The 26,444-nt window shown below is 48.2% G+C and overlaps 1 protein-coding gene across 5 annotated transcripts in view; it reads left to right on the forward strand.

Annotated features, from left to right (window-relative positions):
• Positions 1-3,008, forward strand: part of GLI2 (GLI family zinc finger 2) — a 182,738-nt gene extending 179,730 nt beyond the window's left edge. For all 5 annotated transcript variants that reach the window (XM_088022162.1, XM_028101359.2, XM_088022163.1 and 2 more), the window contains one exon: positions 556-3,008. In XM_088022162.1, the coding sequence (XP_087878288.1) occupies positions 556-3,008 (2,453 nt within the window). The remainder of the gene's footprint in view (positions 1-555) is intronic.
• The last annotated feature ends 23,436 nt before the right edge of the window (positions 3,009-26,444 follow it).

The following is a 26,444-nucleotide window of genomic DNA, read 5'->3' on the forward strand; positions in this document are numbered from 1 at the left end:
GATCACGGCAGGAGTGTAAGGCCATTCAAGGCCCAGAGCTCCCTGTGACATCAGCTGTCGTGGGGTCTGCGTGGCCGCACACTTCTCTGCCCGCCCCTCCCTGCATTCTGGCGCCTACACTCCCTTCCATGCATGTGCATCTCAGGGGGCTGCCTATAAACCCAGCCCCTGGGGAGCCAGCCTGGCCACAGCCAGGCCCAGATGGTGAAGGTGCAGGGAGGCAGTGGCCAGGGCCCTCCCGGGCTCTCAATAACCGCCTCTTGTGGAGAGGCACATTTTATCTACAGCTGGAGAAACTAAGGCTCCGACAGAATGAGAATTCAAGGCCCGCCAAGCAATGGCAGCTAAAATTGGAATCAGGCCTCCCGACTCCCACTGGGCCATCATTTATTCACTTGCTGTCCCCCCTTCCCTCCTTTCATTTAGAAGTCACTAGTTGAGCGCCTGTTGTGTGCCGGGCCTGGTAGGAGGGTCCAGCAGCTGCAGGCTCAGCTCGGTCAAAGGCAGAGCAGCCGCGCCCTGTCCGCGGCCGCTGACCCCTCTCCTTTCCCGCAGGCTCCATCCTGGAAAACCTCGGCGGCTGCGGTGGGGGCGGCGGGCCGGCGGGGCTACTGCCCAACCCGCGGCTGTCCGAGCTGTCTGCGAGCGAGGTCACCATGCTGAGCCACCTGCAGGAGCGCCGCGACAGCTCCACCAGCACGGTCAGCTCCGCCTACACCGTGAGCCGCCGCTCCTCCGGCATCTCCCCCTACTTCTCCAGCCGCCGCTCCAGCGAGGCGTCGCCCCTGGGCGCCGGCCGCCCCCACAACGCCAGCTCGGCCGATTCCTACGACCCGATCTCCACCGACGCGTCGCGGCGCTCGAGCGAGGCCAGCCAGTGCAGCGGCGGCGGCAGCGGCGGCGGCGGCGGCGCGGGGCCGCTCAGCCTCACGCCGGCGCAGCAGTACAGCCTGCGGGCCAAGTACGCCGCGGCCACCGGCGGGCCGCCCCCGACCCCGCTGCCCGGCTTGGAGCGCGCGAGCCTGCGGACCAGGCTGGCGCCGCCCGTCCCCTGCCCCCGCCCGCTGGGGCCGCGGCGGGGCAGCGACGGGCCGGCCCACGGCCACACGGGGCCAGCGCCCGCCTTCCCCCACGAGGCGCCTGGCGGCGGGGCGCGGCGGGCCAGCGACCCGGTGAGGCGGCCCGACGCCCTGGCCGCCCCGCGGGTGCAGCGCTTCCACAGCGCCCACGACGTGAACCCGACCCCGCTGCCGCCCTGCGCCGACAGGCGAGGCCTCCGCCTGCCCGGCCTCGCGAGCGCCGACGGCGGCCTGGCCCGCGGCGCCTACTCGCCCCGGCCTCCCAGCATCAGCGAACACGTGGCCATGGAGGCCTTGGCGGCGGGGGCAGACGGCGCGGGGCCTGAGATCGGCCTCGTGCTGCCCGACGACGACCTCGTGCTGCCCGACGACGTGGTGCAGTACATCAAGGCTCACGCCGGCGGGACCCTGGACGACAGCCCCCCGCAGGCCTATCCCCCGGAAAGCACCTGCTTCTCTGAGAACCCCAAACTGCCCAGCCCGGGGCTGCACGGCCAGCGCAGGATGGTGGCTGCGGACTCCAACGTGGGCCCTGCCGCCCCGGTGCTGGGAGGCTGCCCGCTGGGCTACGCGGCTCCCCCCAGCCTGAACAAAAACAGCATGCCGGTGCAGTGGAATGAGGTGAGCTCCGGCACCATGGACACCCTGGCCAGCCAGGGGAAGCCTTTGCCCTTTCCGCAGGGCAACCTGGCTGTGGCACAGCAGAAGCCGGCCTTCGGCCAGTACCCAGGCTATAGTCCGCAAGGTCTGCCGCTGAGCCCCGGGGCCCTGGACACCGCCCAGCAGGCACACTTTCAGCCCTGCGGGGGCGGCCCCTCCATGCCTCGGATAAATTATATGCAGCAGCTGCGGCAGCCTGGGACAGGTGGGCAGTGTCCCAATATGACAACCACCGGGAGCCCCCACACCAACTATGGGCAAGCCCACCCCCAGCTGAGCCCCAGTACCATGGGTGGGGCCCTGAACCAGTACCCCCCATCCTGCAGCAACATGGCAGCCAAGCCAGTCCACCTGGGGCTCCCCCAGCAAATGGAAGTTGCTCCCGAAGCCACCGTGATGGGAGGCAACCGCAGGGAACTTGGAATCCCCAATACCGCGGTGGCTGGGATGCCACCCCTTCACTCTACCCAGAGCTACCCACAGCAGAGCCATCACCTGGTGACCCCCATGAGCCAGGAGGGCTACCGCCAGGGCCCCAACCTTCTGCCTTCCCAGCCACCCGGCTTCATGGAGCCCCAGCAGGGCGCCATGGGGGTGGCTGGATCCAGCTTTGGCCTAGTGCAACCCCGGCCACCCGCTGAGCCCAGTCCTGCTGGCTGCCACCGAGGGGTGCGGGCTGGGCTACAGCTGGCCTATGCCAGGGCCACCAGCCACGCCATGGCTGCTGTGTCGGCCAACCAGGAGATGGCAGATGGGCCCAAAGGAGCGATGGGCAACATGGTGTCCCGGCCTCCTCAGCCACCCCCACAGGACACGGCCGGAGCCCAGGACCACAGCATGCTCTACTACTACGGCCAGATCCACATGTACGAACAGAACGGAGGCCTGGAGAACCACGTGGGCTGCCAGGTCATGCGGTCCCAGCCACCGCAGCCACAGGCCTGCCCAGACAGCATCCAGCCCCAGCCCTTGCCCTCGCCCGGGGTCAACCAGGTGTCCAGTACTGTGGACTCCCAGCTCCTGGAGGCCCCCCAGATAGATTTCGATGCCATCATGGATGATGGCGATCACTCGAGCCTGCTCTCGGGTGCCCTAAGTCCCAGCCTCCTCCACAGCCTCTCCCAGAGCTCTTCCTGCCTCACCACCCCCCGGAACTCCCTGACTCTGCCCTCCATCCCCACGGGCATCAGCAACATGGCTGTTGGGGACATGAGCTCCATGCTCACCAGCCTGGCCGAGGAGAGCAAGTTCCTGAACATGATGACCTAAGGCCCCAGCTCCTGGCCCTCAGTGGACTCGGAGGAAGCATCATTTCCCAGAGCGTGGGGCTTCCGTCAATTTTGTCTTTTTCCAAAAAAGTATTAACTAGGTCTGAGGGAGTGTTGCCAGTGGTCAGTTCAGACTACAAATGCTTTAAGGGCAGGTTTGTGTGCATCCTGTCTGGTCTTCTTTTGGGTTATTTTTCAGAACACTGAAAAAAGTCTCAATGGGAAAGGCAAGGTAGAAATGAAAAACTCGTTTGCACAGTGCTTCCCAGGCTTTGGTGTTTATAGGACCAAGTTGTTCTAGCGTCTTCGCCTCTGTCATTTGGCTAATGAGGGATCCCGTTGGCCAAGGGCTTTCCAAGTACACGAGGAAAGAAGGTAGAGGGAACCACATTTGGGTTTGAATCTGAAAGCCATACTGGATATTCCAATCCAGGAAAATAAGCTTCTCATTCCCGTACCTGCGAGGTAAAAGAATTCTTCTATGAAGCTTACTTCTTGAGGCCTCTAACATCCCCCATGCTGCAGAGGAAGAAAAAAGATTTTTACCTGGATGATTTGGAAGCACATCCTGATTCCAGGTTTGGTAGCGCCGGCACGTCTGCCCCCACAAAGCCGAGTTTGCCACTGGCAGGCTGTCCAAATGCATATGAATGGATAAAGTATGGAAGGATTGCCAGAGAAGAAAAGAAAAATTGTAGTCCTTGGGGCAAGCCCAGAAGCTGCCCTGACTTCTCCAGACCGTGTTTACAGTGCTCATGCATGTCGAATGTAGCCTTTCCTGGAAAGAACACTTAACTTCTAAATACCTCGGGGCTGCTGGAGCTGCTGTGGGTTAGGGATGGACCCAGGTGAGCCAAAGCCTGGCACGGGGCCTCGAGAAATTGGGAGAGCACCAGGGACCCAGCCTCAGGCCCCCCTGGAGACCACCCGTAAGAAGAGGAAGTCGTATGTTTACCCAATCCTGTTTCTCCAGTGCACTGTCCACCCACTTTACCATGGAAAAGCCCAGGACTTGACAGCAGCCTCTGCCCGGGCTACCCCCGGGCTGTGTTGTCTGCTCACCCGCAGTCCAGTGGTCTGGGCCGAGACACAGCATGCAGTCCCGGGACCTTCTGGATTCCCTTCCCTTGGTCCTCCTGCTCATTCTGCAAAGTACGATGACCTGCATGGTGTTTTTGGTGGGGGTGGGAGGGTGACAGGGTTGATTCTTGGGACTCTTGAGGGACCATCACTGAATTTTCCTGTTCGGTGTGACCCAGCCCCACCCGGAAATGGAATTTGGAACTGGCATCAGAAGACATCGCTCCTGAACGTACTGTCGGGTGACTTGATGCCTCCTCCCCACCACACACACGTACACACACCGCACACATTCCCAGCGTTGAATTTGTGGTGACCTTGCCAAAACCAACCGCACCACGAGCCTGATACTGTGACCCTGGCCTCAACCAGGACAGGGCCAAAACCTTACCTGGGCCCTCCGCATCCCAGAACATCAGATGCTTTGTTAGGGTCCAAAGACAAAGCCAATGCCAGATAACAGCCCTGGGACGCCTCCGAGGGTCTGGGCTCTGTGGTGGTTTTCATTCGTTCCCTGCGCTAGGATTTCGCCAGCCATTCCCAGCCTTTGTATAGTCTGTACAGAAGGCGTCATCCCTGGAAATACTGTAGGTGAATCAGCCAGCCAAATTTATATCTCCAAAATATTTAGCTTTTTCTACATGCTATGAATTGAGATGACACGCTCAACTTGTAAATAAGTCTTTTTGTACATTAAAAAAGTAATTTTTTCATAATTTATTTTGTCTATCTGCTTCAATCCTTGACAGTAGTTAATGAGAACCTGAGCAGTAAATTTGGTGCATTTGAACAGAAACTAGGCTGTATTTTTTCACAACAGTGTCAAAATTGACTGTCCCGCCTTCGCCGGGAAATGTTTAATGCTGAGGCATTTACTGGCTGTTTTGTTTGTTGTCTCTGGGGGCGAGGGGCAGGCAGGGTTTGACGATTTACGGTGAATATCCGGTGGTTGTTCCCGGCGAGCCGATCTGAACATCTAAGTTGGTTTGTCGAGAACCTTGTGTACCAGACCCAGGTATATCCCCAAGCACTCCTCGGGTCAGGATCCCCTCTCTGATGGGTAATTTGATGAGCGCTCTTAAGTCAGGGTGGAGGTCAGGGGAGAAGATGGACCCCTGTGCTCTGGTGCTGGCAAAAGGAGAAAGGACAGCCAGATGGAGCTGCCTGATCCCCAGCAGCCAGCCTGGGGCAGAGGGGCCCACGGGGAGCGGCCATGAGCTGTAACTCTGAGCCCTAGGAGGTGGCCCTGGCAAGCACACAGGGAGTGCCCAGGTCTAACAAGCCAGCAGTCAGCCATTAGCAGTGATGAGGCCACTACACGGAACCTCGGGGCCAGTGAGTAGGACACACAGACTGAGATGGTTTCTGGCACAGGAGAACAGAGGGGAGGGCCTGAGACTGTGTTGGAGGGGCTAGAAGTCCCTTTCTGTAGGGCCAGGCACCCTGGGCCCCTGAACCCCCTCCTCTCCATGAGAAAAACCTTGGCACCTGCCTCAGAGTGTCCGGGGCCAAAGCCATGGAGAAGGCATTCGGCTCTGCAGCGGGTGACCAAGTGCACTGAGGCACGTAAGAAACCCCCAGGGAAAACAGAACTTAGCAGCAGGTTTCCTTTCCGCAGGGCACCCCAAAAGTCTTCCCTGTGTGTCTGGCCATAGTTTCCTGCTGGAAAGACTTACAGCTGGAGTCACACTTCGGGGCCTCACTCCTCAGCGAGGAAGACTCACTTAGCTGATGGCACCCTCAGGAGGAGGAACCGAGCCTAGCTGCCGGCGCCCTATGTCTGCCGCCTTCAAAGCTTATCTTCAGGCGTTGTTCCTCCTCTGCCTCACCACATGGTAAGTCTCTGGAAGCAGCTCTGCCCTGCTTTGGGGGCAGAGGGAGGCCACAAATTTTTCAGTGCTCCCTGAGACTTGATGAGTCACGGTATTAAGAAGCCCATCCTGGCCCCATGGCCCCATCAGCTAACCACGGCCACAGTCATGCTGCGTACCAATATCCACGAAGCTTCAGCACGATAAACCTCTACTGAACTTCTGAATCTGGGCCAACTGAGGGTTGGCTGATCCAGGTTGGGCTGGGCGGGGCATCTCTGGGGGCCGCTAATCCGGTCAGCTGGGCTGGAGCAGTGACTCTCCTCTTGCTCCCACGGCCGGGATGCTGGCCTGGCCATTGCCTTCTCACGGTGACAGCTCAAGCACAAGAGAAAAAAGCAGAAAAATGAGGTCCTCTTTAGGTGTCCACTCAAAACCATGGAACACCTCATTCTTCTGGCCAAAGCAACTCACGTGGCCAAGCCCATCATCGGTGATGTTGGAAAGTGCTTTCCTCCTATGGAAGGGAGAGGGAGAGAGTAAATATTTCTCAACAATCTATAATCCACCACAGTCTGCCCTCATAAAGACTGCGATGCATGTCCCTCCCACGTGTAGAATATACTCACCCCAGACCCCCAGAAGTCTGTGCACTCGATTGTCAGGCTCAAAGCCAAGGATCTTGTGATCAACACCTGTTGTGGATGGGGCTTTTCTTGACCCAGAGACTTAGGAACTAGAAAGAAGCTCTCAGCCCACCATGCGTATGTGCATCACAACATACAGCGGTGGCACAGAGTTAGATTCGCTGTGGTTACCACTCCCATCTGGGTCATTGGGCCACTGTATCTGAAACCCTGCTGAGCAAGTGGAATTTCCTTGAATGGCTCCCCAGTCCATTGTGCTCCATGGCCCTGGCTTCCTCCACTGGGGCGATCTTCCCTTTGACTCAACCCTTCAGCTTCTGGAGAGGGCATTGAGAAGCATGCCCTCCGTGAAGGCGCAGTAACTCTTCAACCTCTTTCTGCCTGCAGGAAGTTAGGAGCCTGCGGTCCTTTACGTTTCCAGCCCCTTCCATCTCCTTTAGGCCATGCATTTGCCCACTCAGCTCTCTCAAACGTTGTGGGTTTTCTGCATATTTGATTCCAGTCCACTCTGTGCCAAAAGCCTCACCCACGTCCCTTCAGTGACACGCCTCGTCCTATGTTTGGTGACTGGGACCTCACACCATACTATGTGGGGCCATGCCCTGACTGAAAGACTATTCTAGAACCACCTTATTCCTTTCCAGGACTGTAAAAACAAAGAGCATTAGAATTAAGGGCACATCCTTGACTTTGTCTTTACTCTGAGGCTGTCCTTCACTGGAACTGCCAGGATTCTGTATCTGCCCCCACCCCCAAGCCAAATCTGAAGCTGAAGGTCTCTTAGTGGCTGGAGAGACTGTAGATGAAAAATAACTTCATTTTTCAAATCCTGCTTTAAACTGGCCAGTGCCGTTCTGAACCCATCTTTCACTTGTAGTACCTTATCATTTACAGCTCAAAAAAGCTCATGTTTACAGTCTTCTGCCTGGAAACCAGCCTTCCAAATTCCACAAATTCATAGGAACGTTTTCTCCCTCCCAAACTAGCATAGGCAATAATCTTACCAAATATCTCTTCACCACATGGCACCCAGGTCACCATTTTTCTGGCCATTTTTCCAACCTCTTCTAAATTTCCGCACTGTCCAGTTCCAAACCTACACTACATATTTTTGGACTTGGTTACAGCAGTCTCCCATTTATGTACCAATTTCTGAATAAGCTAACCATGGCCCAAAAATCCTGTCTAACAAAACCCACAAAAGCCCCGAAGCATAAAACAAGCAGTCACTTAGCTAAGAAGTCTGCGCATCAGCCCAAGGGGACTTACCTCGGCTGGGCTCACCGACGCAGCTCAGCTCCACTCCTGGGCCCCCTCCCCTGGAGCCAGAGCCTTGCTTGGACATCTACTGGCGAAGGCACAAGTACCCAAGGGCAAACAAAAATGTAGGAGGCCTCTTAAGGTCTTGGCTTGGAACAGGAAGCAAGTCACATGACTGAGCCCCGAATCAGTGGAAGAGGGAAGAATATGCCTCCTGTAGAATAACAGCAGGCAGGTATCCTAACAATAACCCAACCTATCATGTCTCACTAGCTCTGATCATAACAAGATTTAACACCGTAGCCTCCATCTGTCTCCTGAGTCTGTATTTCAGTTGGTTCTAAACTCAAAAAGGGAAGACAGTGGGGTCATCAGCTGGAACTTTGTAACCAATGATGTGCCAAAGCCAGCTCTGGAGCCTCTTAAGTGCATCTCTCCCCAGCTCTGCCGCTGACTTCATATTGATAACTTAAAGTTGGCTGTGTTGGGAGAATTTACGCCATGGAGATCAGCAAACACTACAACTTTGGGCTTCCCCATCCTGTCCCCCAGAGAGACATTATTAAACATTTGCCAGTGTATCTGTTAGCATACTCAAGTACTGTGAGTTGTCAATAGCCTGATATGTCCTGGGGTCTTTTCTAAGTATATACGGCAACAAAACCCATTTCGTGGCGACTGTATGAGTCCAGAGTGCCATGAGCATGGTTACCTTGGTCATCTAGTTTAGTGGCTTTCAAACCTTAAAAGTCATGCAAACACTGGGGCACCTGGGTGGCTCAGTTGGTTAAGTGTCTGCCTTGGGCTCAGGTCCTGATCTCCGGGTCCTGGGATGGAGCCCCGCGTCGGGCTCCCTGCTCAGAGGGGGTCTGCTTCTCCCTCTCCCTCCTCCTCCACCCGTGCTTGTGCTCTCTCGCTCTCTTTCTCTAACTCAAATAAATAAAATCTTTAAAAAAAAGTCAAGCAAACATTGTTCACTTGAAATTGGCTGTGTAAAGCAAAGGACACAGTTAAAAGTGGAGTTCATCCGGCCAAAGTTGGGAACAGGAGATCCAGAACCCACACACATTCCACATCTCCCCTCCCAGCATCCCCTGCACCCAACCAGCAGCAGCATAGCTGTGGGTCCACAGAGTAGAGTTTGGAAACCAAATATCGAGCTCGGGACCAAATTAGCTGAGGCCCAGAAAAGTTGTGAGCAAGTTATAAAAGAATTTAAACCCCTGTTTCTAGAATCCCAGAAGCCAGTTGGGTGCCCCTGCCGTCTGTGAGCTCTTCGAGGGCAGGCGCTATGCCCAATCTACCTGGTCTCCTGTGTCCAGCACATGGAAACCCATTCTGCTGAGTTTGTTTCCAAATTAGGTGGTTCTAGAAAGCTTCATGGAGGAGGGGGAAGTGAGGAAAGCTTTGAGAGGTAGGAGGAGTTGGATCTTGAGTGGCCTTTTCAGAACGTATTTATTTATTTATTTTAAAGAGCATTAAAAAAAAAATATTTATCTATTTGAGGGAGAGAGACAGAGAGAGACAGAGGGAGGGGCAGAGGGAGAGGGGAGAGGAAATCCCAAGCAGACTCCACACTGCATGTGGAGCTAGATGCAGGGCTCGATCCCAGGACGCTGAGATCACAACCTGAGCCAAAACCAAGAGTCGGACGCTTAACCAGCTGAGTCACCCCAGCGCCCCCAGAATGTTTTTAAGCATAAGGCCACATCCACAGAAGTCTACAAGAGAATTCTGAACACAGAGATGAAGCTATGGAAACAAAGGCTGTCCTTAAGAGGTTTTAGGTTTTGTTTTTTATTTTCTGGGTGGGGGTGGTGGGGAGAGGCAAGAAGAGACAGAAAAGGGAGAGGAAGAAGGCTGCAATCTGGCAGGCTGGAGGCTAAGCCTGTACCAAAGATCTGGGGGCAGAGTCTCATGGTAGAACCAATATCTGCCCTGTTACTGTGAGCTGAGGGTCTCTGACGGGCCCTTCCAGCTCCAAAATGCACTCCACTAGCCTTCCAGAAAATGTATCAATCACTAAAGCGTGTTTCCTTTGGGTGCAAGCATTGAGGTCCACTGAAAAAGATGCTAAAGTTGAGCAGGACCTTCAAACCTAATGAATAAAGGAATGAGCCCACAGGAACATCCTAAGCCCTTTCCCAACTCTTTCTGGAACCACCTGGCAATTTCCTGCAACTGGGTGGCCATGGAAGACCCACCTGTGTGGTTGCACACTGGCTTTCTTCCATACCTAAGACCCTTGTTTCTTAACTAGTTCATTTCCAGAAATAGTCTCTGACTCAGGGGTCCTCTGAGGTTCCTGAAAGGTCTTCAGCTTCTTCTTCTTCATCTTCTTCTCCTCCTCCCCGCCCTCCTCTTGCTCTTTCTCCCCCTCCTTTTTTCTTCTTTTTCTCTTTCCTTCTCTCTATCTCTCTGTGTCTCTGTCTCTAGCTCTCTCTCAGCTGGTGGACCTGAGAGAGAACAAGTGGGTGAGCCTGATGTGAGCTTGGATCTATCACCACTGCATGGAGCGTCTGTGCAGTGATGTCACACAGAGGAAAGAGTGACCAGCTTCCGGAGGGGGGCAGGCGGGGGCAAAGAAAATCCACATGGTTTAAATGGAAAATAGGACCTGATCCAGGTGTTGAAGATGAACAGGGGGTTGTCTGAGGGGATCGGAGATTTCTCAACAGAAACCACGGAGACCAGAAGTAAATGGAATATTTTTTAAATGTGGAGAAAAAAGAACTGTCAACCCAGAACTCTGTATCCATGAAGACCTCCTTCAGGGATGAAGGTAGACGAGATACTTTCAGATAAATAGACACTCTCAAATGGAGAAAAATGACGAGAATTCGCTGCCAGCACATCTGTTCTAAAGGCAGAAAGGAAACGATATCAGAAGAAAATTTGGAGCATCGGGAATGAAGGAAGAGCAACAGAAATGGTAAGTATCTGGGTAAATATAGTAGACTATTCTTCCCTCTGGAGTTCTTTAAACATGTTTAATAGTTGAAAGCAGAGAGCGCAACACTGTTTGATGGGGCTTCCAATGTATGTAGCCGTCATAAGACAAATGTGTCACAAAGGTGGGGGGGATGGCTAAGGGATCTGTATGGAGGTAAAGAACATTCCACTTGAAGTGCTGAAGTACTGAGTCTAAACAGACTGGGGAAAGTTCAGCATGTATGGTGTGATTCTTCGTGTGATCAGTAAACAGAACTCTACAAAGGGAGGTCTGCCAAACCATAATAGAGAAATTGAAATGGAATGCTAAAAAGAATGTTCAAATAGCCCAGAGGAAGTCAGGAAAGGGAAAACAAGAACAATAACACACACACACACACACACACACGCACACACACACAGAGAGAGAGAGAACAGAATAAAATGGTAGAACTAAGTCCAAACATATCAATAATTACATAAAATGAAAATGGCCTAAAGGCATCCCTTAAAAGACAGAATACAGTTAGAGCACTTCCTCTACTTGATTTTAAGACTTACTATAAAGCTGCCATAATCAAGACAGTGTGGTGTTGGTGACAGGGAAGACACAGATCAATGGAATGGAACAGAGAGGGGGTCGGCAAACAAGGGCCCAAAGGCCAAATCTGGCCCGTGGTCTATTTTTGTAAGACCCTGCAAGCTAGCAATAGTTCTTACATCTTGAAAGAGTTATTTTTTTAGAAAGGGATATGAGACAGAGACGATAGAGCCCACAAATCCTAAAACATTTACTATGTGGCCCTTGGCAGAAAAGGTGTGCCAATCCCTGGCACAGAGAATCCAGAAGTAAACCCACAGAAATATGACCAATTGATTTTTGACAAAAGAGCAAAGGCATTCCAATGGAGAAAGAATAGCCTTTTCAATCAATGGTGTTGAAACAATCGGATACCTACAGACAAAAACAACCTAAAAACACCGCGACCAAAACCTCACACCTCATACAAAAATTACTTCAAAATAGACCATATATCTAATATATAATATAAAACCATAAAGGATAAAATCTTGTGATTTTGAGCTTAGTCAATGAGTACTTATGGGGGCACCTGGGTGGCTCAGTTGGTTAAGCTCTGCCTTCAGCTCAGGTCAGGATCCCAGGGTCCTGGGACCCAGGCCCACATCAGGCTCCCTGTTCAGTGGGGAGCCTGCTTCTCCCCCTGCCCCTCACCCCGCTCATGCTCTCTCTCGGACAAATAAATAAATAAACAAATAAATAAATAAAATCTTTATTTAAAAGAAGAGTACAAATGCACAACATTAAAACCATGACCCATAAAAGAAAAAACTGAGAAATTATACTTCATCAAAATGAAAACTGTGTTCTCTGCAAAAGACCCTGTTAAGAAAATGAAAAGACTAACCACAGACTGGAAGAAATAATTTTTCATTACATATCCAACAAAGGGCTTTTAGCCAGAATATATAAAGCATGCTCAAAACTCAACAATAAGAAAACAAACAACCCAATTTAAAAATGGGCCAAAGACTTGAACAGAGATTTCACGAAAAAGATACATGGAGGGCAAATAGGCATATGAAAACTCCATTCAACATCATTATCCATCCATTAGGGCAGTACAAATTTATTTTTTTTAAGATTTTATTTATTTATTTGACAGACACGGACAAGCAGGGGGGAGCAGCAGAGGGAGAGGGAAAAGCAGACTCCCTCCTGAGTGGAGGGCCTGATGAGGACTCAATCCCAGTTCCCTGAGGTCATGACCCGAGCCAAAGGCAGCCGCTTAACCGATTGAGCCACCCAGGTGCACCAGGGCAGTACAAATTTAAATGCAACTAGATACAACCACTCGATGATTAGAATGGCTAAAATGTTAAAATACCAAGTTCTGGCAAAGATACCATGCAACTTGGAACTCATGCACTGCTAGTGGGAACACAGAATGGTCCAGGCTCTCTAAAAGAACAGACTGGTCGTCTCTTACAAAGTTAAGCATGGAGTTACCAGCAAGCCTTCTCCTGGATAAATTACCCTCGAGAAATGAAAATGTATGTTCACCCAAAACCCTACACACAAATATTTATGGAAGTTCTATTCATAATCATCAAAAGCTGCAAACCCAAATGTTCGTAAGCGGATGAACGGATAAACAAACTGTGGTACATCCATCCTCCGGAATCCGTGACACAAAGGTAGGAACGAGTGATACATGCAACACCTTGAGTGAGTCTCAAGGGCATTCTGCTGAGTCTCGAAAGGTTCCATACTGAATAATCCGTTTTGTATGAAAAGCTATCGTGCTGCAGAGCAGACCAGTGACTGCCAGGGGTTGGGGTAGTGAAAGGATGTCGTTACAAAGGAGAATGCAAGGATTTTTTTTTTTATTTTGGAATCAGGAAGCTCTTTTGATTGTGGTGGTGATGACATAAGTATATACAGGTGTTAAAACTCATATAACTGTATACCAGAAAGAAACAGGGGGAGCAGACATAGAGAGGGAGGGAGGGAAAGGGGGAAGGAGGGAGGGAGGGGGGGAAGGAGGGAGGTAACCTGGCTCTTCAAAAAGTTGGGAGCTACTACTTTATATTTCATTCCCAGACTAGATCTGAAGGGGCTGTTTGGACCAAAGTCAGAGAGGCCAACTGGGAGGCTATCACCTTGGAGACAGAATAGGAAAGGTGGGACAGAGGGTAGGAAATAGAGGTAGGACAGAGACGCTGCCCTCAAAAAGTTGGTGAGCTTGCAGTGGAGATCCATCCAGTTGGGTGATGACTAAGACAACCATTCTGGCTGCCCGTCTGGGTGCCAAACAGGAGCCAGAGATATTAAGTGCAACGAGAACCTCTAGGGCTGGGAGAGACACACATCCATCCTTATGGGGATGGACGAAGGCCGGTCTCCCTCTGGTTCCTCCTCTGGAGGCTTCTAGCCCCATCTATCCATGTGATACTAACAATGTGGCCTGTTCTGGGCAGCATGCTCAAGGGCACATAGGCAAGGATTGTTCCAAAGGACCCCAGACTCCAGCTGGAGCTCCACAGCTACCTGCCCCTTTGCCCAGCCTCAGTGTCTGTGGCTGTCAGTGTTTACAGTGCTCACAGATGCCTTCCAGAAACTGAAGCCTCTAGATCTTCTCTCTTAGCAGCTCAATGGGAAAAAAACACTAAAACGCCTTGGCCCTTACTCCCCACCCAAGCGGGTGGCACACACCACTGGCTCTCTTTCCCTTCTAGCAGAACCCTGATTTTGTTGGGGCCACAGTGTGCCTATTGGATCCTCACACTGCAGCCCTCTCTTCCCTGCTCAAAGGGTGTCCTATTACTTACCTTTTGTGGGGCCTCCTTCCAGACCCAGAGCCAGCCTTCTGCTCTTCTCCAATATACAGTGAAGATAAATCTTCACTCCCCTTTGGACCTCCAGACTGCCTATGGGAAGACATAAGAGGCCATGAACCCCAATTTCCTCATCCGTTAGATAGGTTTGATAAATTTCCCATCTCCAAAATTGTTTTGAGGATTAAATGAGACACACGTTGAAAACACCTGGCCCTTGGTGGGTGTTCAACAAGCATCACCTCCTCCACCACACCCCAGGGATGTCACCATCACGGAAATAGTCCTTTGGCTACTAGGCTTGCCGCAAAACCCCCCTGGAAAAGAATACACTCACCATTGTGAGAACTCATTTAATCAGTGACTTCTGTGCTAAGAATAAGTCTGAGGGGTACTTATGAGGTGTGGTGGTTTTGAGGTCCCAACTAAGCGAAGCTTCACTACACTTCCCAGCATTCCTTGTCCTGGGGGGTCTCTGGTTAGGATGGGTCACAAGAGAGATCGGTGTGGGAGGTCCGGCAGGTGGAAGGGTAGGGAAGCGGTAGGCTTTTCATGGTACATTAGCGGCGTCGGCCACCCGCCCCTGCCCCTGCAGCCACTCACCGCCCCGGGGACCGTCTCTAACCTCCCCCACACGAGGGCCAGGCCTGTGACATTCCTGAGCTATGCAGCCTGGGCTAGGTGAGCCTGCTCCACATGTGGGGGGCCTGGGCTGAAGGGGCAGCAGTGACCCAGGGGAGACTCTTTCTGGGGCAATGGCCAAAGCTCAGGAGGACAAATGGGAGTTGGCAAGGTCTCTGAAGGCCTGGACTCGGAATTGGCATACTGTCACTTGTGCCCCATTATTCCATGGGCCAAGGCAAGTTCCATGGCCAGACCCAACATCAAAAGGGCAAGGAAATTCACTTTGCCCCCAAGGAGGCCAAATCAGGGCATGGAGGCCAGGCGGGATGAAGAACTGGGGCCAGCGAAAGAGATTCTGTCAGCCACCCACAGTGTTTTCCTCAAGCACTGTGACAGGCACTTCCAGTTGGCTGAGCCCTGTAATCCTCACGACGACCCTACAAGATAGGTTTACTATCATCGCTAGTGAAGTGAAATCACTTAGCCAAGAGTGCACAGCCACTGAGTGGCCAAAAGAGATTCAAATGCAGACAGCATGAGCCCAGGCCCTCACTTCACTGTGACGAGACAGTGGTTCGCAAAATGGGGCTCCACGGCGTGTGGGGGAACCGGCACGATCGAAGAATTGTTCAAAGAGAAGGACAATGGCAGCTGTCAGCATCGTGAAGAAGGGGAACACACCCTGGGAGACGACACAGTGGGCAGACCTGGCCAGAGAGGTCGGGGAAGACCTGTCCAAGAAAGCAGCGACTGAGCCTCCTCAAGCGGCAAGAAAAAGTATTCTAGGCAAAAGGGAGAGCATGTGTAAAGGCCCTGAGGTAGGAGGGAGGGAGCGTGGCTCAGAGCGGGACTGGAGAAAGGCTGGTGTGGCTGGATGAGGGTGAGCTGTGACAAGCCTGAAGGGGTCAGGAGGGAGGTCCACCGTGCCAGGCCCTCGCAGGTAAGGGTGAGACTTCACCTTTCTCCTGAGATCTCAGACAGCATGAGCGAGGTTTTTGCAAGGGCATGTCATGAGAGACTCACGTGTGGGATGCCTTGTCTAGCTGCAGGATGGAAAAGGCCGGCAGCATGTACAAGGGAACACCAGGAGCCCAGGCCCAGGCCGCTGGAGGTGACCAGGGAGGGATGGTGGCAGAAATGGACAGTGGCAGGTGCATTCAAGAGTGACCTAGGAGGTGAAACCAGTAGGACTTAGCAAAGGTTTCCATGTGAGCAGTGAGAGAAAGGGAGGTGGTAGGAAGTGGTCCCTGACCCCAACGTGGGGAGATTCAGGTGAGGGCCGGTGTGACGGGGTGGGGACAGTGTGGGCAGGGTGGGGTGAGCTCATTGTGAGCTCAGATTTGCACAAGTTGAGTTTGATGTGTTTTGAGGCATCCAGGAAGAGAGACATGGGGAGCCCAGAACAAGCTGGGGACATGACATTGGTTTGTGGGCCCGCTGCGAGGAGATATGGGAGCCAAGGAGCAGGTCACCTGGGGCATGGTGGGGCCCCAGAAAGAAGGGGAGAAGCCCAGGAATCAAAGGCCAGAGCCAGGAGGGTGAGGCTGCCGGGGACTCCCGAAAGAACAGCAAGACGCAGAGGAGAAAGAACAGATTGTGGAGTGCCCCCGAATCCCAGGAAAGGGCGTTTCCAGGAGTGGGGGCCCCCCACAGTGAATGCTCCTGCTTGTCTGGACTGGACCTCCTGCTGTCATCCTGGGCCCCTGGCTTTCTCTAGAATTCCACATCCAGCCTGGTCAGGAAATCCTTCTGACTGTAACTTCAGAGAATATCCAGAATGTGTTCACTTTTCACCAGAAACCCGCTGTGCTGTGCTGGAGGCCACTGGCACCAGCTTGCAAGGAATCTGCCAGCCTATTGTCAGACCACCGGCGGTGTGACTCTACCACGAAGGGAGTGTTTCTCGATGAAACGATCTGACCCGGGCTTTCTGTGCTCCCTGCTGGAGAGCTGGGTTCCCAGGACTCGGTGCCACTGCCATATTCCGGTCTTATCCCAAGCCTTTCTGCTGGCCCACCTGCTCCCACCCTTGTCTCCTATAACCTAGTCTCACTCCCTAGTTGGAACAAACTTTCAGATCATGTTGCTTCTCCACTTAGCACTGACCCTGTGCCCCTCCTAGCCAACCAAGTCTTGTGGCCCCCAAAGCTCCTTTGGGTCTCATTGTCTTTTCTCCCCCATCACCCCATCTACCCTGACTTCCTTGCCGTTCCACATATACAACCAATACACTCTGCCTCAGGGCCTTTGCACTGGCCATTCCCACTACCTGAATGCTCTTCCTGAGATAGAAACGCAATTCACGCCTTATGGAGATAAGGCCTTTGCTGTCCTCACTTCCCTATTTAAAATGAAAAACCCACCTCCTTACCTGCTTTGTTCTTTCCTCTAGGGCACAAGTGAGCTTGCACTCGCTGTGTAGTTTATACTTGCTGAATGAGCTCATGGGTGACAGGAGCAGAAGCTGGGTTGGGGATGAGCAAGGAGAGTGGGAGGTGGGAAATGAAGAAAGCAGTTAGAGACAACTCTTTCCAGAAGTTTGCCAGTGGAGGGAAAGGGAACGAGAGAACAATAGCTGGAGAGGGTTGGTTTGGGATATATGATATATATTTTTTAATGGATAAGACAACTATGTTGGAAGGTTGAGAGGATCCAGTTGAGAGGAGGAAACCAAATAAACAAAGTGGGAGGACCTGAGTGTATGGTGGGAGCCCAAGTGGGGGGTGGGCAGCAGGGCAGGGAGGTCTGGCCTGAGACAGCAGAATGGACAACGTCCCTGTTGGGACAAAGGGAGGACACAGGAGAGCAGCAGATGGAGCTAGGCTTGTGGATTTGGCAGTGGGCAGAATAAAGACCTGTCTTTCCCTCGTCCTAGGAGTGGAGGCCGTCTACTCGGAGAAGCATGATCAGAGGCTCAAGAAAAGGGCAGAAGGGTTGGGACATTAGTCACGAGGGAGTGAGTTGTCCCTGAGGACCCTCTGCGGGCGATCCCCGGTTACTGGGGAACCATCGGCCTTGGGAGTCTTGTTCCAGCAGGGCTGCGCTGCTCGGGGGTCTGGACAGAAAAAATCGAGTGGGGGTCATCCACCTCGGCAGTGGCCAAGATGGTCTGACGATGGGCCGAGCAGCAGGGCGTTCGTGGCAGCAGCGTGTCTTACAGAAATGAGCCCCAGCTACACATTGTAGGGGGGATGCCGAAGACCCCAAGATGTCACTTTCCTCTGACTTGGGCATTTTGGATTCCCGCTCCAGCTTGGGATCTGGGGACAGTGCCTCTTTCAAGGGGCTGCTTCTCTCCCTGAAAGCCATGGCTCCAGGGGCAGGAGGAATGATGTCTAACTGCAGTGCTTTACAAGGGGGCGGCGGGGGGGGGAGGACCCATTAGGCCTGCTGCCTTGGTCCCCGCAGGGCGGCCAACTGCTGGAGCGCGAGTTAATTCCCCCGCGCCCTTTATTGCCTCCGCTCTGTGGGAGTGACACCGGGCCCCGCTTTACGAGCTGGCAGCCCGGCTTCTACGAGTAGACCTGCTGTCAATAAGAGCTGTGTTTTATATCACGGGTGGGACGATTTATGGGCCGCCCCAGCACTCGGCAGACAGCCATTTGGCCAGGGAAGAAAATGACCTAACCCTTAAGAAATTTGGAAGCCAGAAAACAGTGGGGGGGGGGGGGGGCGGGGAGGGGTAGTGCCCGTGTGTTTGTGTGTCTGCATGGTGTGTGTTCACACACACATGTGTAGCCATATTTGCTCATATCTGCTCAACGTCAGCAGCCTGACTTACTGGGTATTGAAACACAGGAACAACTCTGTTCAATACGTTGGTTATAAAAATGAAATGAAATAAAATGACTCATTTCCTTCTGGATGGGCCCTTTGCATCACACATTGACAAGGAGGTTTTGGGGAGAGAGAGAGGCAGGTCACCAGGAGGTGGTTGGCTCCCTCAAAGCAACCTTTCTCCCTAGGTAGGTCTAGCTTTCAGTAGAGAGCATATGGTAAAGTCTCCCATGAAAGAATTTGCCGTATTTTAGTGAGATCCCCAATTAGGTCTGTCTTCCCGCTAGACTATAAGGTCTTAGAAAGCAGGCCATGCATGTCTCCTTTGGCTTTGCATTCTTAACTCCTTTCATTGTACCTGACACCATAGTTTAATCAATGGCGATTGAATTCCTGCTTGAATAAGTGAGGGTTACCTACCTGGGCACTGAAGTGGTCTGCCAACAGTGACCTTCTCATTTGACTGTGAGCCTCTTGCTGGTAAGTGCCCTGTCTTTAACACATTGGAGGCACTCAACAAAGTGTATTGGACTGGGATGGACTAAGCAAACCACAGAACCGGGGTGGGGCGTTGCTGGGGGTGTGGAGAGGGTGGGGGTGGATTAGATGCCTATCCAGTTAAATGGATCCGCCCATCTCAGACAGTGTTGAAAACAGGAATGGGTGATAGCCTCAGGGCCATTCCTTCATGATCTTGTTGCTTGTTTTTCATCCCACTGAGCTTTGAATGGTAGAGGGTCCCAGGCTCATTGCCCAGCCTTTTCCTTTGCTTCTCTCCCTTGGTGTGCCCCAGCCACCTCCAGGCTTTAAATACCATCTATGCACCAGTGACTCTAAATGTATACATTACTCATGAACTCTGGATTCCTTTTTTTTTATAATGTTATGTTAATCACCATACATTACATCATTAGTTTTTGATGTAGTGTTGCATGATTCATTGTTTGCGTATAACACCCAGTGCTCCATGCAGAACGTGCCTTCTTTAATACCCATCACCAGGCTAACCCATCCCCTCTAGAACCCTCAGTTTGTTTTTCAGAGTCCATCATCTCTCATGGTTCTTCTCCCCCTCCAATTTCCCCCCTTCATTCTTCCCCTCCTGCTATCTTTTTTTTTAACATATAATGTATTATTTATTCCAGAGGTACAGATCTGTGATTCCACAGTCTTGCACAATTCACAGCACTCACCATAGCACATACCCTCCCCAATGTCTATCACCCAGCCACCCCATCCCTCCCACCCCCCACCACTCCAGCAACCCTCAGTTTGTTTCCTGAGATTAAGAATTCCTCGTATCAGTGAGGTCATATGACACATGTCTTTCTCTGATTGACTTATTTCGCTCGCATAACACTCTCCAGTTCCAACCACGTCGTTGCAAATGGCAAGACTTCATTCCTTTTGATGGCTGCATAATATTCCATTGTATATATATATATATATATATATATATATATACCACATCTTCTTTATCCATTCATCTGTCGATGGACATCTTGGCTCTTTCCACAGTTTGAACTCTGTATTCTTATGTTCAACTGCCGGCCTGGCATTCCCTTGAAAGTCTCATAGGTACCTGGAATGTAATATTCATCTCCAAACTTCCTTCTCCCCCAGTGTTCCTCATCTCAGTAAGTGGCACCACCAGTTACCAGCTGCCTAAGGTGAGAACCCAAGAGCCATCTAAGATGGTTAATTTTATCTGTCAACATGACTGGGACACAAGATGCCCAGACATTTGTTTAAACATTGTCTTAGTGTGTCCGTGAGGGTATTCCTGGATTAGATTAACATTTGAATCAGTAGATTAAGTAGAGCAGATTGTAGTCCCCACTGTGGTGGGCCTCATCTAATTTCAATAGAACAAAAATGTGCTATAAGGGAAATTTTGCTCTCTCTACCTGCCTGCCTATCTCTGAGCTGGGAAAATGGTTGGCTCTGCCTTCAAACTCAGACTCAGACTCTACCTACACCACTGTTTCCAGTGGGTCTCTGGCTTGCTGACTGCAGATATTGGAAATTCATATATACATGAAAAGATATATTTCTCTCTTTTTGCCTACATTTATTAATGGAATTCATTGTAAAGGAGAGCTGCCTCTTTGTCTTACTTATTTATTTATTTATTTGTTTGTTTGTTTGTTTGTTTGTTTTTATATATCAGTATGGGCATGTGGATTTTATTTTATTCTTTGCGTTAAAATCTAGTACCATAATTTATTTTCTTGCTCAAATTTTTCTGGCTTTGATCACTGTGGGCTCCTGGATGTTGGCTCTTATGGATTTTTTTTCCAGTTTTACTGAGCTAAAATTGACATATAGCATTGTATCAGTTTTATGTGTACAACATGATGATTTGATATGTGTGTATATTATTAAATGATTACAATAATAAGTTTAGCTAGCTAGCAGCTATCATCTCACAATTTTTTCTTATGATGAGAATTTTAAGATCTACTTTCTTAGCAACTTTCAAATATACAATACAGTATTGTTTTTTGAGTTTCTTTTAAAGATTTATTAATTTATTAATTTATTTTAGAGAGAGAGAGAGTGAGCACGTGCACATGCATGACTAGAGGGAGGAGCAGAGGTAGAATATCTTCAAGCAGATTCCCTGCTGAGTGGTAAGCCAGCACAGGGCTCAACACGGGGCTTGATCTCATGACCTGTGAGATCATGACCTGAGCTGAAACCAAGAGCCTGATGCTCAAATGACTGAGCCACCCAGGAGCCCCTCAAATATATAATACGGTATTGTTAACTTTAGACACCATGCTGTGTGTGTGTGTATCAGTGTGTGTGTGCGTGTGTATGTGTATATATATATATCAGTTTCTTTATCCATTGATGGACTCTTAAGGGTTTTTTCATATCTTGACTATTGTGAATAATGCTGCAATTAAGATGGGGGTACATAGATCTTTTTGAGACAGTGATTTCATTTCCTTTGGATAAATATCCAGAAATGAAATTGCTGGATCATATGATAGTTCTATTTTTTAATTTTTTGTAGAACTGTCATGCTATTTTTCATAGTAGCTGCACCAATTTACATTCCCACCAACACTGCACAAGGGTTCCCTTTTCTCCACATCCTCACCAACACTTGTTATTTCTTCTCTTTTTAATTACGGGCTCTATTTGCATTTCCCTGATGATGAGTGACGTTGTATACCTTTTCATGTATCTGTTGGCCATCTGTATGTCCTTTTTTGGGAAAAGTGTCTATTGAGTTCCTCTGCCCATTTTTATTGGATTTTTTGTTTTTTGCTATGAGTTGTATGAGTTATTTTTATGTTTTGTAGCTTAACTTCTTATCAGATATATGGTTTGCAAATAATTTCTCCCATTCTGCCAGCTGTCTTTTCATTCTGTTTATGGTTTTTCTAAAACTAAAAGCAGAGGCTTTTTGGTTTGGTATAATCCCACTTGTTGATTTTTGTTTTTGTTAATTTTGCTTTTGATATCATTTCAAAAAATCATTGCTAAGACTAATGTCAACGAGCTTACCACCTATGTTTTCTCCTAGGAATTTTACAATCTCAGGTCTTATATTCAAGTCTTCCATCCATTTTGAGTTGATTTTTGTTTAGGGTGTGAAATAAGGATCCAGTTTCACATTTTGCCTGTGGCTGTCCAGTTTTCCCAGCACCATTTATTGAAGAGACTATTCCTTCCCTCTTGTATATTCTTGGTAACTTTATTGTAAATTGATTGACCACAAATGTGTGGGTTGATTTCTGGGCTCTTATTCTGTTCCATTTATCCATGTGTCTGTTTTTATGCCAATACCATACTGTTTTGATTACTAGAGCCTAGTGATACAGTTTGAAATGAGGAAGCATGATACCTCCAGCTTTGTCCTTTCTCAAGATTGGTTCATATATTAGGGTATTTTGTAGTTCCATAAAAATTAAGATTGTTTTTTCTATTTTTGTGAAAAATGCCATTAGAATTTTGATAGGTATTACATTAGATCTATAGATTGCTTTGGGTAGTCTGGACATTTTAGCAATACTAATTCTTCCAATCCATGAGTAAGAAATATCTTTCCATTTATTTGTATCTTCTTCAATTTTTTTCATCAATGTCTCACAGTTTTCAGTGAGTGTGTAGATCTTTCACCTCCTCGGTTAAATTTATTTCTAGGTATCTTATTCTTTTTGATACAATTTTAAATGTGATTATTTTCTTTATTTCTCCTTTTTATAGTTCATTATGATGTATAAAATTGATTTTTGTATATTGATTTTGTATCCTGAAACTTTACTGAGTTTATTTATTAGTTCCAATGCTTTTTTTGGTGGAGTCTTTAGGGTTTTCTATAAATAATGTCATGTCATCTGCAAATAGAGACAGTTTTACTTGTTCCTTTCCAATTTAAATGCCTTTTATTTCCTTTTCTTGCCTAATTGTTCTGGCCATGAGTTACAGTACTATGTTGAATGAAAGTGGTGAGGGTGGACATCCTTGTTTTTTTTCCTGATCTTAGAGGAAAAGCTCTCAGCTTTTCACCATTGAGTATGATGTTAGCTGTGGGCTTGTCATATATGGTCTTTATCATGCTGAGGCACAACCCTCTATAACAGGTTTCTTGAGAGTTTTTATCATGAATGAATGTTGAATTTTATCAATACTTTTTCTGCAGCCATTGAGACCATAATATGATTTTTATCCTCAATTTTGTTAATGTGGTATATCATATTGATTGATTTGCAGATGTTGAACCATCCTTGCATTCCTGGAATAAATTCCACTTGTCCATGCTGTATGATCCTTTTAGTGTATTGTTGAATTTGGTTTGCTAGTATTTTGTTAAGGATTTTTGCATCTATGTTCATCAGGAATATTGGCTCATAATTTTCTTTTCTTGTAGTTTCTTTGTCTGGTTTTGATATCAGGGTAATGCTGGCCTTGTGAAATGAGTTTTAAAGTGTTACCTCCTCTTTTTTGGGGGGGGAAGAATGAGAGAAGGATAGATATTAATTCTTCTTTAAATAGTTGGTAGAATTCACCATTGAAACCATCTGGTCCTGGGATTTTCTTTGGTGGGATGTTGTTGATTTCTGGTTCAATTTCCTTGCTAGTAATTGGTCTGTTCATATTTTCTATTTCTTCATTATCAGTCTTCATAGGTTGTATGTTTCTAGTAATTTATGTTTCTTCTAGGTTGTCCAAGCTGTTGGCTGGTAATTGTTCATAGTAGTCTCATAATCCTTTGTAATTTTTTTAAAGATTTATATTTATTTGAGAGAGAGAGAGTCCATGCTCACACATACGTGTGGGGAGGGGAGAGGGAGAAAATCCCCAAACAGACTCCCCACTGAACACAGAGCCTGATATGGGGCTTGATCCCATGACCAATGAGATTATAACCTGAGCCAAAACCAAGAGTTGGACACTCAACCGACTGAGCCACCCAGGCACCTCAATCCCTTGTATTTTTGCAGTATCAGTTGTAATGTTTCCTGTTTCATTTCTGATTTTATATATTTGACGCCTCTCTCTTTTTTCTCGTTAAGTCTAGCCAATGGTCTGTCTATTTTATCTTTCAAAAAGAAAAAAACAGCTCTTAATTTCATTGTCCTTTTCTACTGTCTTTTTAGTATCTAATTTATTTTTGCTCCATTTTTTATCTCCTTGCTTCTACTAACTTTGGGTTTATCTTGTTCTTCCTTTTCTAGTTCTTTGAGGAGTTCAGTTAGGTTGGAGTAAAGTTAGGTTGTTTATTTGGGATCGTATTTCTTTTTTTTTAAAGATTTTATTTATTTGACAGAGAGAGACACAGTGAGAGAGCGAACACAAGCAGGGGGAGTGGGAGAGGGAGAAGCAGGCTTCCCGCCGAGCAGGGAGCTCGATGCGGGGCTCCATCCAAGGACGCTGGGATCATGACCTGAGCCCAAGGCAGACGCTTAAAGACTGAGGCATCCAGGCACCCTGAGATCGTATTTCTTAATACAGGTGTGTATCCTGTAAACTTCCCCCTTAGAACCTCTGCATCCCATAATCTTTGGTATATTGTATTTCCATTTTTATTTATATCAGGATTTTTTTAAATTTCTCTTTTGATTTCTTCTTTGACCCACTGGTATTCAACAGCATGTCACTTAATCTCCACATATTTGTGAATTTTCTAGTGTTCTTCTTGTAATAGATTTCTAGTTTTATACCACTGTAGGTAGGAAATACGCTTGCTACACTTTCAATCTTCTTAAATTTATTAAGACTTGTTTTGTGGCCTAATGTATAATCTCTCTTAGAGAATGTTCCATGTGCACTTGAGAAAACTGTGTATTCTGCTGCTTCTGGATGGAAAGTTCTGTAAATATCTGTTAAGTCCTTCTGATTTAATGTGTAGTTTAAGTTCAATGTTTCCTTATTGATTTTCTGTCTAGATAGTTTCTCCATTGTTGAAAGTGGGGTATTAAAGGCTCCTCCTACTATTATACTGCTATCTGTTCAGGTCTGTAAATATTTGCTTTATATGTTTAGGTCCTTCTATGTTAGGTGCATAAATACTTACAAATGTTATATCATCTTGTTGGAGTGACTCCTTTACTATCATATAATGACCTTCTTTGTCTCTTACTATAGTCTGTCCTAAAGTCTATTTTGTCTGATATAAGTATAGCTATGCTGCTTTTTTTTGTTTCCAAGTGCATAAATATCTTTTTCCATTCTTCACTTTCAGTGTGTGTGTGTGTGTGTGTGTGTGTGTGTGTGTGTGTGTGTGTCCTTAAAGTAAATCTTTTGTAGGCAGCTTATATTTGGTTCTTTGTGTTTTTTTTTATCCATTCAAACTATTTTATGTTTTTTCATTAGAGAATTTAGTCCATTTACATTTAAAGTAATTATTGATAGGTATGAACTTATGATTTTATTAACTGTTTTCTGACTGTCTTATAATTCCTTTGTTCCTGTCTTCTCCTGCTGTCTTCCTTTGTGATTTGATGATTTTTTGTAGTGGTATGCTTAAATTCTTTTCTCAATTATTTGTGTATCTATGATAGGTTTTTGCTTTGTGGTTACCATAAGGTTTATATAAAACATCTTACATTTACAACAGTCTATTTTAAGCTGATAACAACTTAAACACAAATGAATTTTAAAGCTCTGCATTTTTACTCTCCTTTCCCACATACTATGTTCTTGAAGTCACAGTTACATCTTTTGTCCTATATATCCATTAGCAAGTTATTGTAGTTATTTTTACTACTTTTGTCTTTTAACCTTTATACTAGATTTATAAATGATTACCCATCACCATTACAGCCTTAGAGTATTCTGACTTTAACTATATATTTACCTTTACTAATGATATTCATACTTTCATATGTTTCCCTGTTACCAATTAGTGCTATTTCATATCAGCTTGAAGAAGTCCCTTTAAAGATTTTATTTATTTATTTGAGAGAGAGAGAATGAGAGATAGAGAGCACGAGAGGGAAGAGGGTCAGAGGGAGAAGCAGGCTCCCCGCTGAGCAGGGAGCCCGATGTGGGACTCGATCCCGGGACTCCAGGATCATGACCTGAGCCGAAGGCAGTCGCTTAACCAACTGAGCCACCCAGACGCCTGAAGAAGTCCCTTTAACATTTTTTGTAATATTGGCCTAGTGGTGATCAACTCTTTCAACATTTGCTTGTCTGGAAAATTTTTTATCTCTCTTTCAATTTTGAAGGACAACTTTGTGAAGTAGATTTTTCTAGGTTGGCAGAATACCAAGAAGATCACCTGTATGACCATGGCTGGATGTATACTCAGAAAAGATCTGAGAAAACCCTAAGCTTTCCACCTCTGGCTCCGTACAAGCAGGAAGTGGAAGCTAAGACAGACTGGTAAATAGCCTGGAAGTGTCTCTATACAAAGCCAATCTTAGAGACTGTGAAAGTAGTCTTTTTTTTCTTTTTCTTTTATTTCTTTGCTCCAAGAATTAAAACAAA

The sequence above is a fragment of the Eumetopias jubatus genome, unplaced genomic scaffold (genome assembly GCF_037043125.1).
Source record: "Eumetopias jubatus isolate StellerSeaLion01/CBP00866 unplaced genomic scaffold, mEumJub1_p1.0 scaffold_3, whole genome shotgun sequence".
Classification (NCBI taxonomy): domain Eukaryota; kingdom Metazoa; phylum Chordata; class Mammalia; order Carnivora; family Otariidae; genus Eumetopias; species Eumetopias jubatus.